This window comes from Podarcis tiliguerta, assembly GCF_965153285.1.
Source record: "Podarcis tiliguerta genome assembly, chromosome: 16".
Classification (NCBI taxonomy): Eukaryota; Metazoa; Chordata; class Lepidosauria; order Squamata; family Lacertidae; genus Podarcis; species Podarcis tiliguerta.
In genome coordinates, this window is record NC_139549.1 from 17,650,443 (window position 1) to 17,669,502 (window position 19,060).

General features: G+C 46.1%; 1 protein-coding gene across 16 annotated transcripts in view; it reads right to left on the bottom strand.

The window, feature by feature from the left end:
- PC (pyruvate carboxylase) overlaps positions 1-19,060 on the bottom strand; it is a 258,381-nt gene that overhangs the window by 135,115 nt on the left and 104,206 nt on the right. For all 16 annotated transcript variants that reach the window (XM_083417268.1, XM_083417277.1, XM_083417267.1 and 13 more), the window contains one exon: positions 4,580-4,742. In XM_083417268.1, coding sequence (XP_083273394.1) covers positions 4,580-4,742 — 163 coding nt within the window. The remainder of the gene's footprint in view (positions 1-4,579; positions 4,743-19,060) is intronic.

Consider the following 19,060-nt stretch of genomic DNA (forward strand, 5'->3'; position numbering starts at 1 on the left):
GCAGATGATCTGCAAATGTGCACACACACACATGCACACTTCACATTAGAACATCCCACTGAGGATCAATTAACTCCTCAAACCACCGCAAATAAGGCTGACATCCTGCAGACAGCAGATGAGATAATAAATAAATTATATCCACTGTTATGCACGGTGTCTGGGCTGCATTCCTCCAAACAACAAGGAAAGTCTGAGTGTTTGTGGGGGTTGGGAAGGGAGAAATCACGAAAAAGAATGAAAAAAAGAGATCCGTAAAAAAGAAAAAAAATCTCTGCACATAGAGAACTATGTTGAGAGATGCCATAGGTCAGGGGTAGAGCTACTTTACATAGGAATGCAAGAAGAGGCTGCTGGATCAGGGCTCTTAAAGTGGCCACCCAGATGTCTCAATAGGAAACTCACAAGCAGGATTCGAGCGTGCAGTTTCAAGCTGTGAACGTAGAACAAGCCATCATGGATGGTAGCCATCGACAGCCCTCTCCTCCAGGAATTTGTCCAATCCTCTTTTAAAGCCATCCAAGTTGGTGGCCATCTTTGCCTCTTGTGGGGGTTCTATAGGTTGGCTATGCTCTGCATGAACAAGTCCTTTCTTTTATCTGTCCTGCATGTCTGCAAATTCTAGCGTTATGATAAAAGAGGCAGGAAAAACTTTTCTCTATCCATGCCAGGCATAATTTTGTAAACTTTTATCATGTCACATCTTACTCGTCTTTTCTCTGAACTAAAAAATCCCAAAGGCCATAACCTTTCTTCATAGTGAGTCATTCCTCGAGCTGACGAGGCTCATTGCACAGTAACAAGAAAGAAGAGCCTTCATTATCATTTGTCTGGTCCTGTGGAACTCTCCGCCAATAGAGATTCAGCAGGTGCGTTCAGTTTCAACTTTTAAACGCCTGCTGAAAACTCTTCCATTCCACCAGGCCTATGTAGGCGATTAAGAATACATCCTTCTGCAATGGTTAACTGACGCCTATTTTTAACCTTTCAATAGTTTTTATTGTAGTACAAAACATCTGGGGGCCACCACATTGGTGAAGCCTGTTCTATATATGGCAGCCTCTGGAACCCATGCTCTGCTCCTTCCCCTCCACCCTTTAAAGACCAAATCATTATGATTCTGCTCCATAGGCAGCTTTCTCAGATTCGCTGCTTCTTTCCAAGGTGCCTTGCCTTCTTCCTCTACAATTTCTCCATTTTAAAATGTTTGAATGGCTTCACTCTGTGCATCTGAAGTGTCATAGGAGTGTTGTATAAAGTGCATTTATGATATATTAAAAGTGCTCTCAGCCAATGCTGGAAAGTTCTGGGGGGGGGGGGGTGTCATTTATTTTCAATATCAAGGACACAGGATATTAATTCTGAAAGCAAAACAAAACACACCTTGGTACAGTCTGGGATCTTTTTTCTTTTTCTTTTTGGGAAGCAATGAATTTAATGAAGTTTGGATCTAATTCCACTCTTCTGCGGCTGCCTTTGCTAATAAGTTGGGCAAGATTTCAGCAGAAAGAACAGCTGGGACAATTTCTGTCATTTGGCATCCCCAAGGCCTTGGGGTTTTGACTGCTAAATTTGGACACTCGGTTCTCATTTCTGTAATAGCTTTTTGCAATGTTCCCAGGGAGAGGTATATCAAAGATCGTTAATGCAAATATGTGCTTCCACTTTCTTAGAATGCTTCCAGACAACCTCCCTTGTTACAACGAGAAATGGCAAGCAGTTTTGCTCACAAGACTATCTCCAGGTGTGGAACCTGGAAATGGGTGTGGCTAGAGAAAACGTATGAACAGCTCAGCTGGATCAGAATAAAGTTTAGTCCAGCATCCTGCTTCTCACAGCAGCCAATGAGATTTACCCAGGCCTTGAATGCCAATAAAGCCATCATAACTAGCAGCTACTATCATCCACACCTTAAAGGTAGAGGAAGAGGGGATCCCTAGCATGGAATTTGCCTTTTTCACAGCTACCAAAAACCATTTTCCTTGGTTTGCCAATATCCTTTATTAACTGGACACAGTGTTCCAGGTGAGGTGGAATAGTGTGATACTATTAATTCCTGCAATCTGGACACAAAATTTGTGTTGACGCAACCCTAGAATAAAACTAGCCTTTCTGCATGACACTGCTGACTCCGGCTTAGACAGTGGTCTATTAAAACCACTATAGCTATTTCACATGTACCAGCTGTTAAGCCAGGAGTCTCTCATATGTGCATCTGATTCTCGTTACCCACTGGGACATTTGCCAGTCTCCAATCTCACAACACTTCACCCCTTCTCCAATGATTGAATCCGCTTCATCAGATACATGAAGTGCAATCCTGAGTTGATTGTATAATGGCATAATCTTTAATACAGTATAACGTCTGTTAGTCTTTAAGGTGCTGTAGGCTCTTTGTTGTTTTTACCGCCAACAAACTAAAATGGCTACTACTCTGGAAATTATTTTCCATGATAGCATCTAGTGCAGGGTTGGGCAGGCTTATCAGATATACTTTGCTTTTAACTAGAACCCCAAGATATACCAACCAGAGCCAGGGGTAAAAAAAGTGCAGATAGAATTAAAGAAGAGCCCATTCCGAGATCGGGAAATTGTTTTTCAGCAGCAAAACTGAAACTGAGTTCACCATCCTTTCACGCAAAAGTCCACTCTGGATTAGCTATCAAGTTTAGGTTGGATGAAAAGTCATTTTGGTGTCACGTTTTTAAATAACTAGGAAGCAGGAAAACAAAAACCCCTCTGCAACTCACCTGGAGATCTATCAATAGATACCAGTTTATCTCTTTACCCACTTATGGTCAAGTAAAAGGTAAAGGGACCCCTGACCATTAGGTCCAGTTGTGGACGACTTTGGGGTTGCGGTGCTCATCTCACTTTACTGGCCAAGGGAGCCGGCATACAGCTTCCGGGTCATGTGGCCAGCATCTGGCGAACCAGAGCAGCGCACGGAAACACCATTTACCTTCCCGGTGGAGTGGTACCTATTTATCTACTTGCAGTTTGACGTGCTTTCGAACTGCTAGGCTGGCAGGAGCAGGGACTGAGCAACGGGAGCTCACCCCGTTGCGGGGATTCGAACCACCGATCTTCTGATCGGCAAGCCCTAGGCTCTGTGGTTTAGACCACAGCACCACCCGCGTCCCACTATGGTCAAGTAGACAAACACAAAACAAAACAAAACAAGCAAACAAAAACAGATGGAGCCAGTGATTCATTGTGTCATGAGTTCAACACACACATGCAAATGGTAGCCAATGAAATGTAGTGGGAGGTGGGGAAATCTGCAATGTTTTGACATCATCATTTACTTGGTGTTACAGGGAGACCATAAGAGAAAAAGTGGGATGCCCACATTCAGTGATAGGCCCAGTCTCATCCTGTTTCAGTCCAATTCCACATATGCAGGAGAGAGAAGAGCTTGACTGCTCTAATCTATTGAGGTACTGAATGTTATTTCCCTCCAATACTGCTGTTCATGACACACACAGATACACAGCAATCGTGGAATGATGCATTTCAATGGCAGGCAAACAAGTGAAAGCAAGAAAGTGGAAAGGAAAATGGCAGGACAGATCTGGGAGATGGCTGGAGTTTGTCCACAGTCAGCTTTCCGGGTCATGTGGCCAGCATGACTAAACTGCTTCTGGCACAATGGAACATCATGATGGATACCAGAGCACACAGAAAATGCTGTTTACCTTCCTGTCGCAGCAGTACCTATTTATCTACTTGTGCTGGTATGCTTTCAAACTGCAAGGTTGGCAGAAGCTGGGAAAGAGCAACAGGAGCTCACCCCATCGCGCGAATTTGAACCGCCGACCTTCTGATCAGCAAGCCCAAGAGGCTCAGTGGTTTAGATCACAGCGCCACCCGCGTCTCTTGTTAGGTATAACACACATACACACAATCTGAACATATAATATCTAGACTAGGATTCACAGACCTCGCACAGACCCTGCAGGTGTTTCAGACTAAAACTGCCATCAGCCCAACAAGCATGGCTACGGCAAAGGTTGGTGAAGGCTGTTCTACAGCTACAGATCAGTGCTGACAATGACCATGGAAAAATGTGTCCACCGGATTGAAGCTGGTAGCAGGCAAGACATTTCACGTAGATTCCTACTGATTTGGAATAGACCATGCAGCCTCTCGTAGGCTGAGTAATTAGTCTTCCATCCACGCTTACTGAGGTGGAGATTGCCATCTCAACAGAACACAGTTCTGTTTCTTCTTTACTGTCAATGTGGATCTTTAGGGATGTTTGTCTTGATTTTCTAACCCTCCTTTTTTTGATGATTTACACTCAAGCAGATTCCTGCTTGCATTTCCATTTAAGATTTCCAGCGTAATCAGGACGTCGCAGAGATACTTCTTCAAACAGACTTACTGATATCCCAGCTTCCCCAGACAGCATACAAGGCTACACAAACCAGGAACGCACCCAGTTACAACCCAGTGGGTGGTAGGAGAGAACCATCCCATAGATCATAGGAAATGGTTGGGCCAGGGCCCCAAAATATTGGAAGCAGAAGGTTTGGTGGTGGGGGGGGTGGAAGCCAGCAGCAGGAGCTCATCCTACCTCAATTCGGCCAGTGTCAGGCTGGAACCCGCGGGACGGGTCCTCGGTCGTCACTCGGCACTGGATGGCGCACCCATTGATCCGCACGTTGTCCTGTTTGAGGCCCAGGTCAGGAAGGCTCTTCCCCTCAGAGATGTGGATTTGGGCATGGACGAGGTCCACACTGAAAAGGAAGGGAAGGAGAGAGTCAGAGAATGTGTGTGAAGCTTGGCGTAATTCCTTAGGCATTTTGTGTCTTGTGCAGATATTTATTTACTTATTGCATTTATATTTATTTATTTACTTATTGCATTTATACCCCACCTTATTGTCATACGTGTGGAGGAAAAACTTAAACACGTTGCAGAGTTCAGCAGAGTTCCAGAGGCAATATTTCATCCAGCAGAGCTTTTACTTGTGCTGAAGGCAAATAAGTCTGCTGCAACTGGATTTCTTATGGACTGTGCCAATTCTGATTGTAATGGATTTGGTGACCATTATGCTCATTTGCCTTCAGCACAAGTAAAAGCTCTGCTGGATGAAGTACAATTGCCTCTGGTCTATTTTTGGGAACTCTGTAACGTGTTTAAGTTTTCCCTCCACATGTATCTCACTTATATCCTCCAAAGAGCTCAAGGCAGTGTACATAGTACCCTCCATTTTATCCTTGCAACAACCCCTGTGAAGTCGGCTAGGCTGAGAGGAAGTGACTGGTCAGAGGTCCCTCAGCGAGCCCCATGGCCAAGTGAGACTAGAATCCAGGTCTCCCAGGTCTAACCACTACACCACACTCTCTTTCAGGACAGTCCTTTTTGCATCTGCCTCTGTCTCATGGCTCTGTCTTTGGAAGAGCTCCGTTCATCACCTTTTGTGAAGAGATATCTGTGGGGCTGAGAGGCTGTTTTTGTGGTGCACAATCAAGGAGGAAGGAGAAGCCATTCCACCCTTGACCCTCCAGATCTGCCCTGTCTCTGGTCAGCTTGGCACTAGTCTTTTTCTCTGCAGGGAAAATATCCTGTTGGCTTCTTGATCGGTCTCGTTGTGGTTGTTTTGTTAGTTTTGGCCTCTTTTACCTCTCCTCTTTTCCTTATTTGCTTGTCTTGCCATCCCCTCCCCCTTTCCCCTGCGTTTGTGATTCTGTACATTGAACAAGAATTGGCTTCATTGGTTAATCACAATGATGCTATTGAGGAATTTAAGTCCATAACACCTGCTGAGCGCCGACTAATTCTCCAGCACACTCGAAGATGAAGAAACCTTAATCTGTTTTGGTCAATTTGAGTTAACCCATTATCCGTTGAAAGATAAAAGATCGTGAAAATTGACTGTAGCTTTGTATATGTCTGGTTATATCACCTGAGCAAACATTTGCTATTCTGTGTCTCATTTCTTAAGTTTACATTTTCAAAGTTTAGTTCTTAATAAAAATATATATAAATTTAGTTAAGTTTTAGTTTCTTTAGTCTGGGGATTTTTTTTAAAGTCCTTTATGACTGAGTTCACCTTTAAAACAAAACAAAACTCCCTTGGTGCCCACCCTAACCAAATGTGCTGTGCTGACTGGATGTTAGTTCTGCCGCTTGTTGGGGGTCTCCAACAAGGCCTCCAATTCTCTGCGAAGTAGATGGCTATTGATGACTAATATGACGTGCAGCGTAAATTAATAATTCAGAGTTTTAAAGAATAAGAGCTTTACTGAGTTAAAATAAACTTCTTCATAAACAACATGGTCCCAAACAGTTTGACTGAGATTACATACTGACTCTGCTCACAACTGAGACAGACTAACTCTGACTGAAATCTTACGTAGAACACACAGAGAAAATGGCTGCTAAGTCACATGTCAGAGTGACTCAACAGTTAGCAGTTAGGCCTGAAAAACTTTAGTAGGCCCAAATGATTGTGCAGTCCCAGCACTTCCCAGCCTGCTTTGCTGCTTCTGCCCTCATGTGTCTTTGTCACATGACATAATAGCCCTGATGGCTATGCTCCACATCCATGGTCCAAGCCAGTAATGCTTCTGAATGCTGGGAAACAACAGGAGGGGAGAGGGCTCTTGTACGCAGGTCGTGGGCCATTGGCCTGATCCAGCAGACTCTTGCCATATTCTTATGTTCTTAAGGGCATGCAGCGACAGAGAAAGATTCAAGTTTTGTGTGCACTGCAAAATCGAGTGTTTTTCCCACCCCCACCCCCAGTCTCCTTTCCTGACAGGGGGCAGGCGTCCAGAAATATCATCCAGATGTCCCAACTCCCTGGGCCCTCTTCTGAACCTGTAACCATCCTCCTTGCGTCCTGAAAGAGTGCATTCCCCCGCTCACCAAGTGGCCTCAATCTGTCTTTGGCAAATGGAACTGCCTGTCGCCGGCAGCCGGGGGGGGGGCAGCCAGCCAGTGTGAATTCATGGGCAACCTCCAAATGGTGCCCTGGAGTTTGCAAAGAGGAGTTGGGATACAGGGTTCTGGGATTTTATGTGCATACCTTTATATGCACACCGAAGGAGGGAAGGAATTGTGGGCCTGATTTTAAGGACAGGCCCACAGTTCCTTCCCTCCTTCAGTCCCACCACCAAAGCATTTATCTGATGATCTTTTTAAAAAATCTGCTTGCCATTTCATTGCTGCTATTAAAGCAGTGGCTGCGTTGTCAGAAAATGGGCCAAACAGCTGGGATTGCTAGCGGTCGACCCTTCTGAGCCAGTGGGGGGCAAAGGAGCTCCTAAGCAAATTCCTGCAGCTCCACTTTGTAGCAACTGAAGCTTCAGGGCAGCCTTTTAGGGCAGCCCCATATACAGCACATCACAGCAGTCCAGCATAGCTGTTAATGGACACATGTTTCCCTGAGATCTAGCCTAGGGCTGCAGTTGAAGAATTAGCCCAAGCTGGTAAAAATTTTACTGCAATCCACTCCTTGTGGGGCTGCCCTTGAAGACAACTTGGAAACTTCAACTGATCAAAAATGTAACAGCTAAATTGCTAGCTGGGGTTCCATTTAGATCTCATATAACCCTTGTTTTAAAAGAGCTGCACTGGTTGCCAGTTTGTTTCCAGGCCCAATTCAAGGTGCTCATGTTGGTGTTTAAAGACCCCAAATACCTGAAAGACTGTCTCCAGGCTCTTCTTAAGTTCTTATGGCCAACCTTACAACCAGCTCTGCTGCCTTCCCTGGGGGTTCCAGCACTGGATCGGAACCCAACACGGAGGCCCTAAGCTGCGGAATGTGCTCCCCTCCAAGGTTGCACCAATGCTGCAAAAATTTCTTAGGCTGGTCAAGATGCACATTTTTGCTCAGGCTTATGAAAGGGTGAGGTAAGGTGAGGGTTTTAATCGATTTGCTCTCTTGGCTGTATCATATTGCTTTGCTGCTGCTTATGTTTAATTTCAATTCCATTGTAGGTTTACTTGTCTTTTTATATTGCATAACTCCCCCTGGGTGAAGGGCAGGTAATAAATCTCACTATTAAACAAAATAAAAATCGAACACAAATATTCACAGTGCACCTTTCTCACAAAGGCTCCAAACTCTCCTGTCTTAACCAGGGTTTACTGTTGTTGTTGTTGTTGCTGCTGCTGCTGCTGCTGCTGCTCTTCAAAATTTGTAGCCCACCTTTCCACTCAAGGTAGCTTACAGTCCAAAACAGAAATCAGTGAACAATGAAAGAAAGCAGCAACAATTCTGATTGAAAGAGACTGTTAGAATATATTCAGCAGTAAAGGTGAAGTTGTTCCGGATATTGGGGATCATAGCTGAAAAGTCCTTGCCTCAATAACCTACATTTATGACAGTGGAGGTGGGTGGGGAGCCCAGAGCTGAGCCCCAGAAGTGGAACCAAGCTGCTGGGCTTGTTTGTATGAAAGAAAGAGCTTCCTGAGATGGTCTGTTCCCAGGCTGGGGGGTAGGGGGCAGAGAAGTTTTTACCATTTGTCTGAGGGTGTACTTAAGATCAGGTTTCTGCACAGCAAAGATACTCAAGTAATGTAAGAACACTGCTGGTTCAATCCAACTATAAGTCCATCCCTCAAGCAACATCAGAAAGACTTCCCAATTAAACCTGGCTTTAATTATGCATCTTCTCAGTCACTGAGGATCGATAATTGTTGCTGGCCTCCCGACAACAATGTCCATTAAGAAGCCACAATGGCTGCACATCACATTCCACACAGAAACAAATGATGCTGTTGTGAGATGCTCCCCCACCACCATCCCTGGGTGTGCAGAATACCAGCTCCAGAGCCGCAGCAGGATGAGGCTCAGCAAGGCTCCAGCTTTGAAGAATCCAAGAAATCAACCTTGGCGAACCCAATGAGCTCCGGATTTGTGGGCTGCTACTCCCATCAGCCGCAGCCAGCACAGCCATTTGGACTCCATAACTAACAGAAGCAAACATATGCAAATCGGCTCTATTGGCTTAATTTACACAATGCAGCCTATGGCTAATTTGGTACAGGAGCCCCCTTTTTTAGCAAAAAAATTACACATGAAGCTCCCCATAAGGGTTCATGACACAGATTTGTTGGGCTCCACTGAGGAAGCTCTCATTTCAGCTGCAGCTACTAAACATGGCCTTGGTGAGGCAGCCGAGTTCTGAGTGCCAGATGGGGGAGCAGAAGAGGGATGGGCTGCCGTCTTCATTACATACTGCTTCTGGGTCTCCTGGAGGTTTTTGGGTGCTCACTGTGGTGGAAAATGAGATCCCGGGCTGGATGCACCCACATTGCTCTGACCCAGCAGGGCTGCTCTTAAACGAGAAGGGACGCAAATTCCCAGCCATTACTCCAAGCATGCCTTTGATTGCTCCCAGACGGCCTCTTTATTGAGCATTCACAGTGAGGAATCCAGACAACATTTGCATTCTGATTCTGTTTGCAGGGAGGTTATACAGTGTGACACTGAACAGTTATTATCCCACAGTTTCTGATACATTTCCCCCATCACTTCCCTTACCACAAAAGGGCTGGGTAGTGGCAACAGCAGAACTTCCCTGTTCATGATCAGAATCCCTCTCGATAGCCTGACACGGACATAACACTAAAGCGTGGTTTATGAAAGCAATGGTTTGTTTGATGCTCCAAATTGTGCCCAATGGCTTAAATATGGGGTTTGCTTGCTGCAATCTGAAGCCACAATCTGCAGCCAAGGTTTCGTTATTGGCTTACAGGCCTTGGTTTGTTTTAATTATGGCTTGATGATATGAGCAGCCTTCCTTAACCATGCTTTGTTTGGCCAGCCCACGCTAGCTGCTTGCTAAGCTACAAAGGCATGAGGCGAGAACACAGGAGGAACAAACCAAGCTTTGGAGAAACAAGGCATATCCCTGCCATTGCTGGTACACCAGCGGCATCGCTTGATTTTTCTGATATGCAGATGAGCAGAGTCACCTTACCCACCTGTGCCATAGGTGCTCTGAGCATTGTACAAAGTGAAAAATATTTACACAGAAGTTGACGCACAACAAACGTTTGAGTCCCTTTGTCAACTATAATGGAAAATTACAGAAGTTGCAAGGATTTCAAAAAAACAAGCTTGCCCTTTTAAAATCTGTTTGTCTAGCTGGCAGTTATTTTGCTTTTACTGGCAGCCTGAGGTTATGCATGTTAGGACATTTTTTGCAGAACTTTGCTCTTGCGGCTATAACAGAACACGGAGCAAAGAGATGCCAGCTTCAACCCCCATCCTTTGCTACAGACACACTTTAACTGGTGACCAGAGCAAAGGTCACGATCCTTACTCCCGAAGCCAAACTTTGTCAAGATCTCTAACGCCATCAGCATCTGCAGGGCACCACGTTGGCTACCTCCACATGTAAAAGCATCATGTGTCTGGCAGGCACCATGATCTTTTGGCGCCTACTGAGAGAAAAGAGTGCGGCTATAAAAAGGAGCTGTTTGTGAAAAGCAGGAGGCACAGGCAAACTGCTACCAAGACAGGCGTGATGTAGCAGAAGCTTTTCAGTCTCTCTCACACCCTCTCGCATCACGCTGCCACTTGCTTCTGCCCTTGGTTCAAGGCTCTTCGGCAGAGCTAGAGGGAGGAGACTGAAAGGGAGAGAGCAGGTCCTGCAGTGTGGGTGGGCACATTTGCTCGCTGGGGTGCCTCCCTCAAGGATGGGCTCCTCTCATCAAAGCAGCCAATCGGAACATCTATTGTGAGCGCTGACATGTCCCTGACCTTTTCAGATTAATCTCAAGCAGAGAGAGAGTGTGTGTTAATTATATGAAACAGGCAGGCAGAAACAGGCAGGCAGTGTGGCTGTTCACGGCTTGAGGAAGTTTTAAATATTCTTATTTACTGCCACCATCAAGTGCCTCGGGGATGCACTGGATTCTGGCTGCGGAGACCAAGGCTCCAAGCCCTGCTCTGCTATGAGCTCCCTCTCTCATTGCCCCGATAACAACTACATATGCTGCCCATCTGACTGGGTTGCCCCAGCCCCTCTGGGCGGCTCCCAACAAAAGATTAAAAACACAATGAAACAGCAACCATTAAAATTCACACACTGCGCCATGACAAGTTTCAGTAAACCATGACTGAGGGCTTATCCACACTTCCTCTGGTTCCCTCTGGGGAAAACCGCTCTTCAGTGCTCAGTCGGAGCAAATGGCAATTTGGGTTTTCTCTGGATTGATGTTTGTTCCGATTTAGCACTAAAGAGCAGGTTTTCCCTGGGAAAGGAGCAGGGCAAGGGGGAAACCGCTCAGCCCCATGCCTAGAAAGTGTGGGTCAAGTGGAAAACCGCTCAGCCCCATGCTTTCAAGGCACAGGACAAGTGGAAGTGTGGACAAGCCCTTAGTGTGGACAAGCCCCTCCTCAAGCGTTTTCACCTGGCTGGTGGCCTGAAAGCTATCAAGTTTGAAAGCTAGTTGGAAGAAGATGCCGACCCAGCGTGCAATACCTATAAACACAGTGAATGAAGGGATCATTAGGAAGCAGATCAGAATTAAAAACTGCCAAGATAATAATGCCATTACAGTGTTACCTCGGGTTACAGACACTTCAGGTTACAGACGCTTCAGGTTACAGACTCCACTAACCCAGAAATATTACCTCGGGTTAAGAACTTTGCTTCAGGATGAGAACAGAAATTGTGCTCCGGCGGCGCAGCGGCAGCAGGAGGCCCCATTAGCTAAAGTGGCTCCTCAGGTTAAGAACAGTTTCAGGTTAAGAACGGACCTTGTGGAGATTCTGAAAAAGGCTGACCAAAATGGTCCGAGGAGATGGAGCAGGAAAGGTTGCAACACGTGGGGCTATTTTAGTCTAGAATAAAGATGTGAAATATAGGGTATGAGTGTGAGAAAGATAACTGTATAAAATTATGCAAGGTATGCAGAGAGAGAAGGATAGATTTTCCTGCCTCTGACGTAATACTAGTCCCATCTGAACTTTGGAAGGTTCAGGACTGACAAAAGAAAGGGCTTCTTCATCTAGCACTGCATGAGGCAGTGATGGCCATAAACTTGGACAGCTTCAAAAACAGGGGGTAACACAAATACATGGAGGATAAGGCTATATTGGGTCGGAAGCAGGATGCCTCAGAAATCTGTTTGCTGGGATGCACAAGCTGGGAAAGTGCTGGTGGGCTTCTGTCCTACACAGAGGCATCAGGCTAGCCACTGTGAGAACAGGATGATGGCTGATGGGAGTTGTAGTCCAAAACACCTCTGAAAGGCACCAAGTTGGCAAAGGCTGTTTCAGCCCCCCCCCCAACAAACACTTTACAAATCATCAAATAGCAGGAAAACACCCCATCTCTCCCCAGAAGATGAGATTACATAACACCTTGTCGATTTGAAAGGGATCCCCGATGGCCATCCAATCCAAGCCTCTGCAATGCAGGAATCACAGACGGCTATGCAACTTCTCTTTAAAAAACTTCCAGTGAAGGAGAGCCCAACAGCTTCCGAGGGAGTCCATTCCACCATGCAACAGTGCTTACTGTCGGAAAGGTCTTCCTAGCACCACAGCAGTAGCCAAAAGTCAGGAACGGAAATACTCCTGCATCCCTTCCCACATTCCATCACTACCGTTGTGGACAATCTGAGAAAGAAACTATTTGCAGCCACACTGTGACTCTTTGCACCCCAGACAAAAAAAACAACAACCCCTGCAGTGGAGCTGTGAAGCAGCAGCAGCAGCCCAGGGGTGCAATGTGCCATGCCTGCCATAGAAGCCAGGAGCTCTCAGCTAGGGGATACAGAGGATTATACAGGGAGAAAAAATAACTTAATACCACTCCATAAATCCCTGGTGTGCCCACTCACCCAAAGCTGTTTGCAGTTTTTATTAGCTCCCAAAACTAAGGAGTACCGAGAAGGGCAACTAAACCATTCTTCCTAATGCACTGAAACCTGAGAAGTTCAAGATGACTCAACTTGGGAAAGGAGGGAGAGGAGCAGGGAGGATGAGGCAGGATGAGAAGCAGTAGGAGAGGCACTAGAGAGAAATCCCAGCCTAGTAGATAGAGATGTGGGTTCGAACCTTGCTCAGCCCTGAAGATCATGAGCCGATTTTGATCCAGTCACGCTTTCTCAGCCTAATCTATTCAACAGGGTTATTGCAAGGCTGAAATGGGTGGAAGGAACCAAGTACACACACATACACACTCAGGGTGAGTGTCAAAGGTCACCACGGAGTCCCCTGGGTCTGCAGTAACAAGGAGATAGAAAAATGGGAAAGGGAGGTAAACTCCACCTCCCCCATGATGTGCATAATTTTATAGACATATCTTGCCCAAGGTGGATACAGAAACGTTTATCTCCCTCTCTCATAATGCTACAACTCTTGCACATCCAACAATGCGGAATATTGGAAGGTTCAGGACAGATACAAGGAAGGATTATTCATGCGGCACATAGTTCAACTACGGAATTCGCTCCAGCAGGAGGCAGCAATGGCCACCAACTGGGATGGTTTTAAAAGAGGGCTGGACAAATTGATGGCAGAGAAGGCTATCAACAGCTATTCGTTACAATGGCCAGTAATGCTTCTGAGTGCCAGTTGCTGGAAACCACAGGAGGGGAGAGTTGCAGTTGTGCTCAAATTCTGCTTGTGAGTTTCCCACAGGCATCTGGTTGGCCACTGGCCTGATCCATCAGGCTCTCTTTATGTTCTTAAGGAGGGGGCCTGGGGACGGGGCACAGCCTAGGAAGACTCCCAAGGGCCAGACAGAGAGGCGTGGGTGCCACAGTTGGCTCCAAGGTCTGAGATTCCCCATCCTTGACTTAAAGGATGAAGTTGTTTTTCTGCCGTCTAATGAAAAGCTTGGCTTGCTTGTCATTGGAGGACAACTTCTGAAAGATTGTGATGCCAGCATCCGGGAGTCTAACAACATCTTGAATCAGACAGTCGAGAGTCAGAAATCCCCACTTTCGTGAGCTAAGGAGGCCACCAGAGATGCTTGCCACATGGAGAGCACCTCTCACAGGGATACATCATGTGCAATCAAAGAGATTGGAGGCGACACTGGTCAAACAAAGAACAGCAGTAGCACCCCCAGACCATACTCTGAAGCATGAAAATTGCAAAAGGTGAGAGAATAGCTATGCATATGTGCAAGAACAGCTGCCAAGGAGAACAGATTTCCTGCTGCACTTGCTCTGGGTGTACCCAAAATCCTTGCCTTCCATCAAGAGTCAGTGCAGGAGCATCAAACTGAGCAATGAATAGTCTCAGTGCAAGGGCCTCCACTGCTCCTAAAAGTTCCTGGAGTATGGGAGGCTCTGCAGTCCTGGAGGAACGGGTTGGGTACTGAATAGGTCCTCACCTTATTTTATAGCCTTTGGCTTCTGTTAGGCTGTGGAAGCTGGGATACTGCAGGGGGGACATCATCTGAGCCAGAGAATGGTGGCCTAAGAATATAAGAACACAAGAAGAGCTTGCTGGATCAGACCAGTGGCCCATCTAGTCCAGCATCCTGTTCTCACAGTGGCCAACCAGGTGCCTGGTCCTCAAACTGAATAAGTTACCAGAGACTCCCTACTAGAGGAGAGGCTGGACCTGGTGTTAGAAACTGGGACAGAAAAGCTAGGAGCCAAATGGCTTGTAGGACCTGGGTTGTAGGCGCCAAAACAGAATGTCTAGTCACTACTGGGGTGGGGTGGGGGTGTCAGCAACACTTTTTATTTATTATTTTGATTAGCATGAACTAATACGAAATTCATATAAGTGACAAATTGTTAATATCACATTTTTAGAAGAAATTGTTATTACATATTTAATTTGGTGTTTACAATAAAAATATTGGTACTGTACTTCAGTTATCAAAACACTGCTCTTTACATTTCAGTAATCCTTGAGTGTCAGCCAGGTGCAAAAAATGGCACCCAGACTTTTTTGAGGTGCTCGCAAATGGAGAATTTTTAGGTGAAAAATGTCCCTGGCACCCTGCTAATTTCAAACCCTGGCTGGACCACATCCTCAGCTACACACTGCAAGGTCCCTGGTTTGCGTGACAGTCCCCAGTGTGAGCCCTTGTGCGTAACACCCAGGTATTGCAGTGGCCCTGCCCACTGCGGTTGGCCACTGACTCCCTGTAACAGTACAGGGCTGCAGGAAGCATATTCAAGTTTCAACGCACACTTAACAGCACAAAGGAACACAGGAAACTGCCTGATGAGTGGTGCATCTACTTCAGTATCGCCTACACTGATTGGCAGCAGCTTCTCAATGGCTTCAGATAGGGGTCTTTGCCAGTCCTACTTGGCCTGAGATTGGACTTGGAAGGTTTTGTGTGCAAGTCAGATGCCTTAGCACTGAGCTACTGCCCTTACTCTGCATATGTGCTACTCAAACTGTATGTGCACTATATAAACTAATCCAGATACTAAAATATGCTTCGTGCAGTTCTCCCTATAAGGAAGGCAGAATGCCTGAAAGCTTAGAGACAGGTGTCTATTTTAAAAAAACAAACAGATTGTTCCATTAGCAGGAAGGGTCAAATATGTATCCGAAAGGACATTGCATTAATCTCAATGTGCTCAATATTCAACACACAGCCTCCAGTTTTGTGGGAATATGAATCTGGATTGGCATCAATTGTCTGACTCATACTTTGAGTTCTGAATAACTGATTCTGGCCTGATATGGCCTATGACAGCTGAGCCCTCTCCAAAAATTATAGCATTACTGTATTCCCTCTGAACGAACACACGTTGAACGGATAATAAAGTACAACCTTTCCACAGAGTTTTAAGGGCGGTTGACCTCCGACCTCCATTAAACAAAGAGCTCCTTCCAATATGGTCCACCTCAGAGGATGCTTCCAGGATAATATCAACTGCCCGGGTCTGATAAACCAGACTGCATTGTCTGGTGAGATCTGCTTGTTTCTTTTTCTCCAAATAGCTCAAGGTCATTCCACCTCCTCATTGAACAACCATGTGAGGTAGGTTAGGCTGAGAGGCAGCGACTGTCCCAAGGTCACCCCTTGAACTTCATGCCCGAGTCAAGATTTGAACCCTGGTCTCCCAGGGCCTAGTTCGATGCTCTAGCTACTATACCACATTGAGTATTGGGCTGTTTGGTGATGGTGGGTGTTTCTGCTTTGGAAAGAGGGTGATGCTTGCTTTTTTTGGTCTGTGTTTTGTTTTGTGGGAAGGAAGTGTGAGTGTTTCCTTCCTAATTGGGGTGGGGTGGGGTTCTGAGCATCACCAGCTTTCTTCTGTGAAATGGGTGTTTTACAGTGCCCATGGTGGTTGCTTAGATTTCAAAATGAGCCCCCCACATATACACACATTTGGGGACTCCCCAATTTTCTTTAAAACAAGTGCTAATTGGCCATCCCAGTCTTTAAAAAAAATGGTCACTACTGGAAAGTCACATTTCTTTTTTTTACAAAAACCTGCCTCTCCATCCAGTTGTGCTCAAAGGCAGCTAATCACAATGCAACGGCGTAGAATAAGACACGACAAATCGGCTATAAATTCCAAAGTAAGAAGCAAACTAATCACAGAGGAACAGGAAAGCATAAAGGCCAGTTGTGTCATGAACAGGGATCAATACGATGAAGGGCGGAAATAGCCCAATCTCCAGCTGTTCTGTTGGCATTTAGGGCTGCTGTGGGTTGTGCTGACATCAAACTCCTGATCAAACCCCCCCCCCCCCAAGCTGTGTGTCTCCCTCTTTTCGTTTCATTTCCCTTGGAGCCTATAGCTGAACCCCAACCTGAACAATCACTTCCTGGGAGCTCTCATGTCAAATCCAAGCAGGTCTGAAAAGCCTCCTGCAAAGAAGGCAAGCAAGACATTTCCCAACCTCGTAGAACAGAACTGCAGTCTCTGCCTGACCGGGCCAGTTAATAATTATTATCATCATTATTTTTGCTACTATCTTTTTATGTATAAAAATATTTTATGCCACTGTGTCACAAAAAATATATCATAGCTGTTAAAAGCCATAAAACCATAATACCATATTAAAAAGGTTAAAACAAGCATTAATTACCACCGTGGAAGTATTCTGAACTGCCTTGCACAGGCCTGGCGAAATAGAAAAGTTTTTAGCCGGCATTTAAAAGTTGACACAGAAGGTGCCTGCAGAATCTCTAGTGGCAGGGAGTTCCACTGGATTGGGCCAGTGATACTAAAGACTCAGCTTCTCGTTGTCAAATGAGCTTCGCCAACTCATTTTAATACACCACCTGTCCTCCAAGGATCTCAGTGTGCCATATGTGATTCCCTGCTCCCCAGTTTATACTCACAAGAACCCCGAGAGAGAGGTTAGACTGAGAGACGGGGACTGGCCAAGCCCATCTATGAGGGGGGATTGGTGTCAGGCCCCTGCTTCAGGATCCGTGCGAGTCTAAGGAGGACTCTGGTTCTGATTATGTGCCAGCCACCCCACTCAAGAGGGGAAGTCCTCAGCACCTTCTTCTACGTTGTCCAAGCCTGAAAGCATGGCTACTGGAAGGTCAAGTCCTGCTGGCATTTTAAGGCTTCAGAAGACTATGCCTTTGCTGAGACAACAACTTCCCAAAGTCATATGGCCTGGTCTGCCCTGCAAGAGAACATAAGAGCCCTGCTTGATCAGGCCTATGGCTCATCAAGTCCAGCATCATGTTCTCGTGGCAGCTAACCAGATGCCTCTTTGGGAAACCTGCAAGCCTTGACCACTCTCACCTCCAGCAACTGGTAATCAGAAGCATTTCTGCCTGACCATGGAGGCAGAACACAGCCCTGGTGGCTAGTACCCATTGATAGCCCTCTCCTCCATGAATCTGTCTAATCCTTGTTCAGAGCCATCCAAGTTGGTGGCCATTCCTGCCTCCTGTGGCAGGGAGTTCCATAGTCTATTTGCTGCATAAAGAAGTTTTCTCCTTTCTCTGTCACAAATCTTCTGACGTTCAACTTCATTGGATGTCCGCAAGTTCCGGTGTTATGAGAGAAGGGGAACACTCCTCTCTATCCACTCACTCTATGCCATGCATAATTGTATAAAACTTCTATCATCATGCCTCTTACTCGCCTTTTCTCTAAACTAAATAAAGTCCCAAATGCTGTGACCTTTCCTCATAGGGAAGCCACTCCATCCCTCAATTGTTTTGGTTGCCCTTTTCCAACTCCGCAATATCCTTTTGGACCAGAACTGTACACAGATTCAAAACGTGGCTGTAGTATAGATTTGTATGCTGGCATTCCCTGACATGCTCGCCCTTCCCCAAGCCTTAACAGAAGATAATCTGAATCTGGGTCTCTCCCAGTCTTATTGCAACCACTGTATCCCACTATCTTGCGCTTCCCATCACCTTGGCAGGAAGTGCAGAAGATTGAGCAAACCTTCATTGTTTAGGAGAGAGATTAGCTAGAAGCCCCCTCCTTTCCATTATTCCCATCCTATCTTTCCTTCCTTTTCTCCCTTCCAGCCGCTGTCGGAGAATTAGAAAGAGCAGATGGAGTCATTCCAAGTGCACAGCTGGAGGAAGAAGGGAAACGGAGGGGTAATGAAAATCCGACAAGACATGTTCATACTTGCAAGAAGGCGGAAGCGCAGGAGGGCAACTAGGGGTGAGGTGAGGAGCAAGGTCTCTCTTCTCGCCAGCAGAAGGCAGGAGGGGGCAGAGGGTTCACACGAACATCTCGCCTCCACACCTGGACCCCAGCAACACCAGGGCAATGAAGCCTGAGCCCGCCTGGTGAGGGGCAGCAAAGGATGCTTGCGCTGGCACAAAGACGAGCAACCTCAGAAAAGTGGCATTCACACCCATGCGCACCAAAGGGGTGGGGGAGGAATCAGTTTGGTCTGCTTTTCAGAGGACCAACTCCATCTGTCGCTCCTGAGCTTGCTCCAGGATCAAAAGGCAGCTCCCAGTCACATGACGCGCTTCCTCTGGATTTCACAATGCGAGAAAGCGAGCGCCAAATATATGCACTTTGTACAAGATGCATAAAAAGTTGCATTTTTTTGGACAAGAAGAACGAAAAAGCTTGCTGTTTCACATTTAGAAAGGGTTATGTAATGTTAAAAAAAAAGAATATGTAAAGTTTAAATGTAGATTTTCTGTGTGCTCTT